Here is an 11,665-nt window from a genome sequence, read left to right as displayed (position 1 = left end):
AGTGGCTCTGGTCGCAGCAGAGAGACACCCCGGAGGGGCAGAGCATCGCCCCCTGGTGGGCAGAGCATCGCCCCTGGTGGGCGTGCGGGTGAATCCCGGTCGGGCGCATGCGGGAGTCTGTCTGACTGTCTCTCCCCGTTTCCAGCTTCAGAAAAATACAAAAAAAAAAAAAGAAAAAAAAAAAAGAAAGGGACTCTAAGTGTGGGGAGGAAATAAGCCCAGAGTGAGAACACAGCTGCCCTGTTCAAAGGCTACCTCCAGCTCAGTATGCATATTCTTCAGGAAAGGCATTCCAGATAGAGGGAACAGCATGTGCAAAGGCTAAGAGGTCAGAAAGATCACAGCAGGAGGAAGAAGTTGCTGACAGGCACAGAAGTGTAGAGGTGAGAAAAGCACACAGGTGGGCTGGGAAGGTATACCTCAGAGGGCTTGATAGCTGGCCTTCATTCTAGATGCAATAGGAGTGGGGGAGAAGATGGGAGTGTTTTGTTTGTTTGTTTGTTTTTTAATATTTATTTTATTGATTTTAGAGAAAGAAGAAAGAGAGATACAGAAAGACCAATCTGTTCCTGTAATGTGATCTGACCAGGGATTGAACCAGCAACCTCTGTTGCTGGTTAACCCATTGGGACAATGCTTTAACCAACTAAGCTATCCGGCCAGGTCAGGAGTGTTTTAAAATAACGGGATCTAGTTTACTCGGAAGACACCCCTCTGGTCGCCATGCATACAGACTGCTCATTGCTGGAGAATAAAAGGTACCACAGCAGCAGCGAGGGGCCCCTGAAGCCACCCAGGCTTGAGATGTCAGAAGTTGGGACAAGGGTATGTCCAGGGAGAAGAAACATGCATAGATCAGGCTGGGAACTAGGACAGGGGTCAGGGGCTATCCTGCCTTCCCTACTGCCCCTGCATACCAGGGCAGGCTGCCTTGCCATCCCTAAGTGGGACCCCAGCATAGGGAAAGGGGACAGAGATGTCAGGCACAAGTGCTCCCCAGCCAGCAGGGATTCCAGAACGGAGCACCCTCGTTATTGTCAATTGGGCCAGCCCTCCCCACTCCCCATGTCAGAGGTCCAAGTTGGGGAGGAGGCTAGTGGTACATCTCACCCACATCTGCCCACATCTCTACCACAGTTACCAGGGTAACCTGGGACCAGCCCCCAGCCCAGCTCCTGGCTTGCAGCTGATGGTGGGTCTGGAAGACCGTGCTGGCTTCTCAGGGCAGCTCCAGACCGGAGTGTCTATCCTCTGAGACCGAACTCGGAGGGCAAAGGGCAGGTCTCCTGGCTGTGGAAGCAGATGCTCCTCCCATCTCCCTCCCCGCCTCCTGCTGAGCCTCTTCTCATATACCAACATCAGCTAGCCCAAATCCACACCATAAGTGGGTGGTATGACAAAGACGGTGGCCAGGGTGATTGGTGGAGCCACTGGCTCAGAGTCAGCTAAAGAGAATGGTAACTGACAAGCTGCTGCCCCTTTAAAAATCTTCCCTCATTCTGATGACAGGGTATGGCTCCAAGTAGCCCAGGGTGGCTCCAAGGCCACATCAGGGTCAAGGATATGATCCCACCCAAGGCCTAGGATGCAGAGGCCACCACCAGGTCCTACAAGGGAGCGCTGGGCAGCCTGGGTGTGCCAAGTCTGGGCCTGAGGAGCTCTGGAGGTCATTGTCAGTGCAACTGGACACCTGGCAGGCAGCATTGTGGCCAGGAGCAGATAACAGTCATTACTGAAGGGCCTGGCATTCCCAGGGGTAGAGAAGTGGACAGGGAACCCCAGCCTGCCTCAGTCTGGCCTGACTAGCTTAGGAGCTGAGCAGGGAGCTGGGTTGCAGACAGCCTTCATTCCTGCCTATCACCACCCCTCCTGGGAGCCAGGTAAACACAATAGAACTGGGACAGGGAGGGCCTGGGGGCGTGCCCTGTTTAGGAGCAGGGTCTGGTGGGTGGGGCTTGCGGTGGGCAGTGCTGGGGCTATGTGGGAACTGATAGAAGGCTGTTAAGAGGCAGCATCTCCTGTACTCAGGAGTCACCTCACCCTCACTGTGCAGTAACTGCTCCAGGTTTCCAGGATGGAACACCCACTGGGCAATAAGACACCAAATTAACCAATGAAGGGGTGCAGCTTAAAGAGTAGGGCAGACCCAACTTTAATCCTGCCCCACCACTCAAGTAGGTAACCTAGGATCTCAGTTTTCTCATCAAGAGTATGGGACACGTGCCTGACCAGGCGGTGGCACAGTGGATAGAGCGTTGGACTGGGATGCGAAAAGACCCAGGTTCGAGACCCCGAGGTCGCCAGCTTGAGCACGGGCTCATCTGGCTTGAGCAAAAAAAAAAGCTCACCAGCTTGGACCCAAGGTCGCTGGCTCGAGCAAGGGGTTACTCGGTCTGCTGAAGGCCCACAGTCAAGGCACATATGAGAAAGCAATCAATGAACAACTAAGGTGTCGCAACGAAAAACTGATGATTGATGCTTCTTATCTCTCTCCATTCCTGTCTGTCTGTCCCTATGTATCCCTCTCTCTGACTCTCTCTCTGTCCCTGTAAAAAAAAAAAAAAAGAGTATGGGACGCCCAGCCTGGTGTCTTGGGGCTGGGGAGAGAGCCCTAGGATGGCCTCCAAAATCACCAAGGCTATGTTTTATGTCCCTGGGCAGGCCCTAAACCTCTCCGAACTTGGTTACTCATCTGCAACATGTGGCCAAGCTCATTGCACACCTCAAGGAGTATTTAAGTATCAGTTTTAGTCCTCTTCTGGGACTCCAATAGCCTGTTAGCATTAGCTGGTATGGCCTGACCAGGTGGTGGTACAGAGGGTAGAGCGCTGGACTGGGACGCAGAGGACCCAGGTTCGAAATCCTGAGGTCATCGGCTTGAGTATGGGCTCAGCAGCTTATGCATGGGGTCACTAGCTTAAGTGTGGGATCATAGACATGACCCCATGGTTGCTGCCTTGAGCCCAAAGGTTGCTGGCTTGAAGCCCAAGGTTGCTGGCTTGAGCCCAAGGTTGCTGACTTGAGCAAGGGGTCACTTGCTTTGCTGTAGCCCGCCCCCCATCAAGGCACACAACATATGAGAAAGCAATCAATGAACAACTAAGGTGCTGCAATGAAAACTGATGCTTCTCATCTCTCTCTCTTCCTGTCTGTCTGTCCTTATTTTGTCCCTTTCTCTGTCTCTCTCTCTCTCTCTCTCTCTCTCTGTCAAAAAAAAAAAAAAGAGCTGACTAGTATGATTATCATTTCCCTGGGCAGTGGCATGTCTAGCCCCCATTTCCAACCCTCAAGGTCATGTGGAAAAGCACAGATCCAAACTTTATTTCTTAAATAGTTCTCTCTACCCAGCCTGTGCACACCGCCTGCTCTGGCTGGATGACAGGCATAAATTAAGGTTACTGAGTATCTCCAGGCAGGGTGTGGGCTGGCCTGGCGTCAGTCCCAGCCAAAGTCCTGGCCGGTCATCTGGTAGAACTTTCGGTTGAAGGGCTGGTAGAAGTCCCGCAGACGCTGGACCACTGCTTCGGGCACTCGGGGGTGGGGCCGGCCCTTGGACTTGCCCAGGCAGTGGGGGCGGCTGCTGCCCTGGGCCTTCTTGAGGCAGGGGAAGCCCTTGGTGGCATTGAAGTAGAAGTGCTTGTCCGTGACGACCCTCTTGAGGCCCAGGAAGTCCTGCACGCGGCCAACTTCTCCAGCCGGGTCACTGACCAGGCGCTCACCGCTGACAAACAGGAAGTGGGACAAGGGAAAATATCGCAGCCAGTTGTCCAGGTGCTGGGCGTACAGGCCGATGCGCACGGCGCTCCAGGCTGTGTCCACTGGGCCCAGGCCGTGCAGGAAGGCCAAGGCTCGGAAACTAGGCAGGCCTGGGGTCTTGGAGAGCATCTGCGCGTAGTCAGAGATGGCCCGAGTCACAGGGTTCCGAACCACCACGATCAGCTTCATGTCCGGGCACATGTTGTGGATGCGGGGAGGAGCCTCGAGAGTCACGAAGTAGCTGGGAGTCTTCTCCATGGTGATCTGCCCATCCAGGGTACGTGGCATCAGGCTCCTGAGCGGTGTGTGGAAGGAGAAGTGGGCATGGGAGGGTGCTGGTCCCCCTCAAGCCCTCCCATTATAGACCAGCCCCAGGGCCCCAAGACTCTCCTCCCCTTCCCCCAGGAAAGCCCCAAACATCCAAGATAGGTGAGCTTTCCCCCTCTCCCAGGCCCACCCACTAGGATGGAGGCCGAGCGCACCCAGCCCCAGCGCAGGCGGGCAGCAGGAACTCATCCTGCCAGGCTGCCCGCCCTGGCTATAGACTGCACCACGACCCTGACACTGCTGTGCCTCTCACCCTGCCAGGCTGCCCGCCCTGGCTAGACTGCACCACGACCCTGACACTGCTGTGCCTCTCATCCTGCCAGGCTGCCCGCCCTGGCTACACTGCACCACGACCCTGACACTGCTGTGCCTCTCATCCTGCCAGGCTGCCCGCCCTGGCTACACTGCACCACGACCCTGACACTGCTGTGCCTCTCACCCTGCCAGGCTGCCCGCCCTGGCTAGACTGCACCACGACCCTGACACTGCTGTGCCTCTCACCCCTGTCCGGCCACCCGTCAGCCAGTGGCCTGGACTTGCCATTCACAGGGTTCCACCCCAAAGGCCCCCTGCACTTTAATTATCCCAGGTCACACTTTCAGTAAGTGGCTGAAGGTGTCCCCCAAATTAGGCCATTAATTATAGACAAGTCTCCAGACAAGGGACAGCTGCTCTTCTCATTCCCTCCCCTGCGCAGCCTCCCCCTACCCACCCTGCTCATTCTCTCTGACCAGGGCCCAGTTCCTGCCTAAAGCCTCCAGCACAGCCCAGCAGGTTGGAGAACAGTGAGTGAGGTGGCCTGAGGGCCCATTCCAAGAATTCAGCAACGAGGCCTCCCACACCTGGCTCAGACCTAAGGCTGTAAGGCTGTGACTGCGGCATTTCTGATTCCTCTCATTCTGGCCAGGGGAGGAGGCCACGGACCCCATCCCCAGTTTCTGGGAGAGTTGGCTGCTGACAGCCCCCTGACTGCCCTGAACTTGGGGGAGACTCTCCTGAGCAGCCCACTGCCTAGGCCAGGTGTCCTGAGCAGTTTCCCAAGGTCAAGCCTCACCTGCCAGCCAGGTAGTGCAGGAAGAGGCGGGGCAGAGTGCTGCGAAGCCAGCTGAGCAAACAGCTCCAAGAGAGGACTGGAGAGACGGCCAGAAAGTAGGTCAATAAAGGCAGAGGCTGTGGGACCTGTGCCTTCAGAGGGGATGAGCCCTGCCCAAGGCCCTGCCCTGCCTCCAGTCCTCTGAAGGGACTGCCCCTGCCCCCCTGGCAGCCTCCAGGTGTGACCCCAACCAGGAGGTGACACACAGGAGAAAGGTCAGGTTTCACCCAGCCGAAGGACCCCCAGACTGAAGCACCTGTGAGGCAGGATCCCAGCTTCCTCTTCCTGCTCATTTCCATAATGAAACTCAAGCTGAGTGAGCACACAGGGGTACAGGCCCACACGCTGGGGTGCCTGGCTTGGAGGATGCTTGGGCTGTAAGTCCCAGGCATACTAGTGGTGCCCCGACACCACACCATGGGTTCAGGGGAGATGCGTGGGCCGCAGGGTCTCTGGCTCTGGGAGCTTCCCCCTCCCTCTAAAAACAAGGCCCTGGGCAGAACTGGTCCACAGAAATCACAGGGGAGGGTGGGGTGACAATTCTGTTTCCCCATCATGGTGGCAAAGTGAGATGGAAATCTCTCTGGAACCCACTCACTGCCCCATTTGATAGGCAGACACACTACAGCTCAGAGAGGTTCGGGGTTGGGGTGGACACTGACCCATAGCACTCCCATCCCTGGGCTGCAGCTGCTGGAAAAGGGGGGGGAGTCAGCTTGGCTTCTGTCTCCAGAGTCCCTGCACCCACGCCCTGCCTTGTGCCCTGGGAATACAGGTGGGAACAGCACCCAGCCTTCCTGAGATTAGTTTGGTGAGACCTCAGGTGTTAACAAGGACTGAGGCCAGGGCTGGCCAGCTCAGGGGGTTCCCCCTTTCCATGAGAGGGAGTCAGAAGAAGGGGAGTCCCCCCCCCCCGGACCTCAATCCTGAGACCCACAAAGAGAAGCCTGCGCTGGAACAGACAGTGGATCAGAAGTCATTGTCCTTCCCTTATTGCCCTCTTCTTCAGGAAAGGGACTGGTCTTGATTACACCAGGACCACCCCCCCATCTTTGACACCCTCTTCCTATCCCTTTCTTCCCCTCCCCCCGGGAACCAAGTGGCCCCAGAAGTACACCCTCTTTCCCCTCCCAGTTCTGAACATCCCCCCACCCCCACCCAACACCGCTGCCTGGGGGCAGGGAGCTGCAAGGAACGACACCAGCAAGTCAGAGGAGCAGCTCTGCCCCAGCGCCTTGTTTCGAGGGGGGAGGGGCCTCCCAGAACCATGTAGAAGGGGGATAGGAATGGGGATGGATCATAGACTTTCCAGGCCCACTGTGACTACAAATCAGCTTTGAGGGCCCTGGCCGGTTGGCTCAGCAGTAGAGCGTCAGCCTGGCGTGCGGGGGACCCGGGTACGATTCCCGGCCAGGGCACACAGGAGAAGCGCCCATTTGCTTCTCCACACACCCCCCCTCCTTCTTCTCTGTCTCTCTCTTCCCCTCCCACAGCCGAGGCTCCATTGGAGCAGAGATGACCGCGCGCTGGGGATGGCTCCTTGGCCTCTGTCCCAGGCGCTAGAGTGGCTCTGGTCTGGGCAGAGCGACGCCCGGAGGGGCAGAGCATCGACCCCTGGTGGGCAGAGCTTCGCCCCTGGTGGGCGTGCTGGGTGGATCCCAGTCAGGCGCATGCGGGAGTCTGTCTGACTGTCTCTCCCGTTTCCAGCTTTGGAAAAATACCAAAAAAAAAAAAAAAAAAAATCAGCTTTGAGGTCTGAGATCTCCAGGACAAATTACTTATCTGCACTGCCCCCCACCCCAGGAGCCTGTCCTGGCCACGGCAGGGAGGAGGGTGAGGATGGGGGTTTGGGAGGGTGAGAGAGATGGGGGAGGGGATGAGAAGAACAGGACTCTGACCTCCACATGGCAAACATCGAAGAAGTTGTTCCCCAGACCCCCACTCCCTGTTCATCTGGTCCTCATTTTCCTGCTGTTCTCTCCAGCCCCATGCCACTCTCTCTCTCTGGTCTCATCCCCCCTCGTGTCCCACACCTCGCCTGGGCCCCATCCAGCAGAGCCTGGGACCTGGCCAAAACTATTGAGGGTTCCTGTGTGGACCCATAGGGTGTTGGGGGTGGGACGTTTGTCCCAGTCACAGGAGCTCCCCCCAGGAGCCAAAGGGGTTCTCCCACTTGCACCCCTCTTGTTTTCTCTTGCTTTTCTCAAATACTAAGGTCAAAGTATAGCCCTACTTGCCCCCAGATAGGATAGCCTTCCTGATGAGATCATGGGGTGTTTGTCCGGAGACCCCAGCACCCGCCAAACAGAGGGTGTTCAGTGAGTGAATGAACAGATGAGCGAATGCTGAGTTTGGGGGTGTTTGGAGGTCACAATCTCCAAAAGGAAGGATCATCAAGAGTCTGAGAGAGGGTTTAACTGAGGCCCAGGGAGGGGGAAAGGTTTGGCCAAGGTGAACTTTGGGCAGCCCCAAGAGCCACCTTCTAAGGTGATGGGAGGGGCCAGGGTCACTGCCTGGAATGAGGTCAGTCACAGCCCAGCAGGGACAGGTGTCCCAGAAACTCAGCTGGGGGCTTTGGCCACTCCTCCTCTAGTCACTGCCCTAACCCTCCACCCAAAACAGGGCTCTGAACCCCTGGAGGCTCAGCCCAGGGTCCTGGGAGTAAACACCACCACCAGACCATGCCCAGAGGCTGGACACCTTCTTTGCAACTGGGGAAGGGTGAGCATTTTCAGAGGTTCCCTGCACACTCAGAGCAGGTTGGGGGAAAAAGGCTAGTCTGAAGGGTGGTGGCGCAGGAGACAGAGCATTGATCTGGGACCCTGAAGTCCCAGCTTCGAAGCCACTAGGTCGCCTGCTTGAGCACGGGGTCACCAGCTTGAACACAGGATCATTAACATGATGCCATGGTAGCTGGCTTGAGCCCATGGGTCACTGCCTTGAAGTCCAAGATCATTGGCTTGAGCCAAGGTCACTGGCTGAGCAAGGGGTCAATGGCTCAGCTGGAGCCCCCAGGTCAGGGCACCTGTAAGAAGCAATCAATGAACAACTAAAGTGCCACAACTATGAGTTGCTGCTTTTCATCTCTTTCCTTTCCTGTCTGTCTGTTTGTATCTCTTTTTCTCTCTTCAAAAAAAAACAAAACATCCGATTTAAAAAAGGATAAAAAGGCCAGAGGCACAGGACACCTCTGAGCACATCAAGCCCACATTTGCACATGTCAGCACATAGCCACATGCACTGGGCACTCCGCCTCCAGAGCCCCTGCACCCATATCCTCTCTCATGCCCTTAGAATTCAGGTGGACTCCGCCTCCAGAGCCCCTGCACCCATATCCTCTCTCATGCCCTTAGAATTCAGGTGGAAAGAGCATCCAACCCTCTTGGGATTAGTTTGGTGAGATTGACCCTTTGAGGGCACTCCAAAAGCTCAGCCAGCCCAGCTGCAGCTGACTGTGCACCAGCCCAGAGAGAGACAAAACCTCTGGATTAATGGGGCGAGGCCACCAGGACCTGACCCTCTGCATCCTCTGCACCCACCCTTCCCCACAGTGGTGGTGGCTCTAAAACTAAGGAAGGAGAAAGTCCCTTCTCTACCACAGATAAACTCGCTCCTGAGTCCTCTGACTCCCATCTTGGGTACCCCAGTGGCCCAAGAAACACCCCCCAGAGCTGAGGACCTGACCTCCAGGCTGAGTCTAGTGTCTGCTGCCTCTCATCCTCCCCAGGCCTGTGCCTCAGAGCTGGATGGAGCGTGTGCCCAGGGCAGCCGCAAAGGGACCTCAGGATCTCTAGCTCTTTGAGAACCCTTTTAAAGCTAAACCTGTTCCAGCCTCTTCTGCAGCCCCCAAGTGTCTCCCAGCTCAGTGTCTACACCTCCTCCCCCACCCCCCCGTCTCTCTATATTAAGTTCTTGGGATCATTATGAACTCTGATGTTTGCACTACAGGTAACTGTGTGTCCTCCATGGTCCCACCTCCTTCTCTGTCCTTTCCCTCCCCTCCCCAGCTCCTCTGCCCTGTTTTCTCCACAGCAGGAAGTGATAGAGGTGCTCTGGGATGCCAGCAGCACTGTCAGAGTGGGTAGTGGTCTCCCTGAGCTCAGAGGATGGCAGGATTCCATCAGTGAGATCCAAGGACGGACTCGCCTTCCTGCCATCAGCACTTGACTTTTTAGGATGCCCTGACAGCAGCAACCCTTCAGAGCTCAGGAGCCAAAGCCCCTGTTTTCACTGGGGCTCCTTCTAACCTATGGGTGGTTTTGGGGGGATTTTATTTGTTTGTTTGTTTGTTTGTTTTAATTGATTTGAGAGAGAGAGAGAGAGAGAAACATCGATCTATTCCTGTATATGCCCTGACCGGGGATAGAACCCACAACCTATGGGAATGACAATGCTCTAACTAACCGAGCTATCCGGCCAAGGCACCCATAAATGGTTTTAAGAAAAAAGGCAAAGAAAGCAAATGAGGATGGAGGCAAGGAATCTGGGAACAGAGAAACTGGCATACCTGGAGGCATAGAGTCTGGGTCCTGCCACTAATTCACCAGGCGACCTTGGGCAGGGTCCTTTCTGCCCCATAGGGACTGGTCCCAAACTAGAGGCTGAGGTAAGAGCTTCAGGAAGTGGGGTAACTGTCTCCAGCTGTAAGCTCTCATTTCCCCCACAGGAAGGAACAGGACAGTGGCAGGCTTGTGTGCAACTGACCAAGGCAGCAGGCAGGGCCTCATACTCGGGCCTTCAGTGCCTTCCCCAGCAGGGAGGGGCTGGTGTTCCCCAGGACAGGCTGACCCTCAGGACCACGGAGGATTCCTCTTGCCAAGATGACTCCTGGGAGGCAGACACTTTTCAGAAGACTACAGGGATCCTAGAGGCCCATTTTTAGGGTAACTGGCCAGCAAGGGAGGGTGACAGAGCCTGACGAATTTCTAACCCTTCTCAAACCCCACTAGCTTGAAACTGCTTCTCAGCTGGGATCGCACCCCTCGTCCCCAACCAAGCCTCGCTTGTCTCAGCCTCCCTACCCCGGCTTGTCTCAGCCCGCGATGCCCTAGACCTCTCCCAGCTGCGTCCCGGGTGATAGCCCAGGGGCGCACCACGCTGTTTCCCGGAAAGCACCGGCCAGGGCGCGCACGGAAGCCGATGGGGCGGAAGGACCCAGGCGCTCACCTGTACCAGGCGAGGCCGCGCTCGTACCACCTGTCAAAGAAGTGGGGCTCGAAGCCGAGCGCGCGGACGTCGGGGTGCAAGCGCAGGAACTCCAGGAGGGCGCGCGTGCCGCCCTTCTTCACGCCCACAATGAGCGCCTGCGGGAAGCGCCGGCGGCCGGGGCCACTGGCCACCGGCAGGACCCGCGTGCCCGGAGTGCGGGTGGCGTGGGGCGGCACCGCGGGGGCAGGGGCCGGCACAGGCACGCGGGCAGTTGGCTGGCAGCGGCCTGGAAGGGCGCACAGGCAGTAGGCTCCCAGCACCAGCGCGGCGAGCAGTAGAGGCGCACGGGATGCCCGCAGCGCGGCCCCCGACCCTGCCCCCGCGCCCTGGCAGCACCTGGCCCCGCCGCCTAGGCTGCCGCTACCTGCCATACGGCCGCACCGCGTCCAGGCGCGGGAGCAGGGGTTGCAGGAGGGCGCGCATCCCGGTCCGCGCGGCGTTCAGCCCGCGGTGCCGGGCTTCTGCTCTGCGTTCCGACTCCCCACCGCCCCGGAGCGGACGCGGGGCGGGGCCAGGGTCGGGATACCCCGCCCCTCCTGGGGCACTGCGGGGCCCCGGCTACAGCAACACCCACAGACGCCTCGGCGCGACTCGGAGCCTCAGAGAATACCTGGACTCGCGGGCTGGGAGATCCTGGAGTCCAAGACCTCTCAGCTCCAAGTCTTCACCCTCGGGCTCCGGGATGGGGATGTTGTGCAATCCTCACCATAATCAATTTTAAAACATGCTTATAAACCTAAATAGAGGTTTCAGGCTGAGCAGTGACCCCATGTTCACGCCAGCAACCTTGTGCTTCAAACCGGCAATCTTGGGATCATGTTGATGAGCTCGTACTCAAGCCAGCGACCCAGCGCTCAAGTTGGTGAGCCTGAACTCAAGCCGGTGACCTTAGAGTTTTGATCCTGGGACCTCAGTGTCCCTGGTCAACGCTCTATCCACTGCACCACCACAGGTCCACTTGAGCATGGTATATTTGAGGTTCATCAACATTGTATCATGTGTTAGGGCTTTGTTCCTTTATGGATGGACCACATTCTCCTGTTTGTGTACTCACCAGTTGATGGACACTTGGGTTGTTTCCACCTTTTACGGTAGTTTTTGAGAATAATGCTGCTGTGAGCATTCATTTGAAAGTCCTGTGTGAACATGTTTTATTTTTCTTGAGTATATACCTAGGGGTGAAATGGCTGGGTCAGACAATAACTCTGTTTTCAGCCTTCTATGAAGAGTCTCTTTGAAGGTTTAACTTGGGAATTTCAGAAGCTGTCTCTCCATGCTCCT

General features: G+C 56.8%; 1 protein-coding gene across 1 annotated transcript; it reads right to left on the bottom strand.

Moving 5' to 3' along the window:
- Positions 1–2,771: 2,771 nt before the first annotated feature.
- On the bottom strand, positions 2,772–10,866 carry HS3ST6 (heparan sulfate-glucosamine 3-sulfotransferase 6). Its single transcript, XM_066379997.1, has 2 exons — positions 10,343–10,866; positions 2,772–4,051 (listed from the first exon to the last, which is right to left on the bottom strand). Exons 1-2 carry the CDS (start codon positions 10,753–10,755, stop codon positions 3,436–3,438), a joined length of 1,029 nt encoding a protein of 342 aa, XP_066236094.1. The 5' UTR covers positions 10,756–10,866; the 3' UTR covers positions 2,772–3,435.
- Positions 10,867–11,665: the final 799 nt, after the last annotated feature.

Source organism: Saccopteryx leptura, chromosome 4 (assembly GCF_036850995.1).
Source record: "Saccopteryx leptura isolate mSacLep1 chromosome 4, mSacLep1_pri_phased_curated, whole genome shotgun sequence".
Lineage (NCBI taxonomy): Eukaryota > Metazoa > Chordata > Mammalia > Chiroptera > Emballonuridae > Saccopteryx > Saccopteryx leptura.
This window is presented reverse-complemented; position numbering and strand designations above follow the sequence as displayed.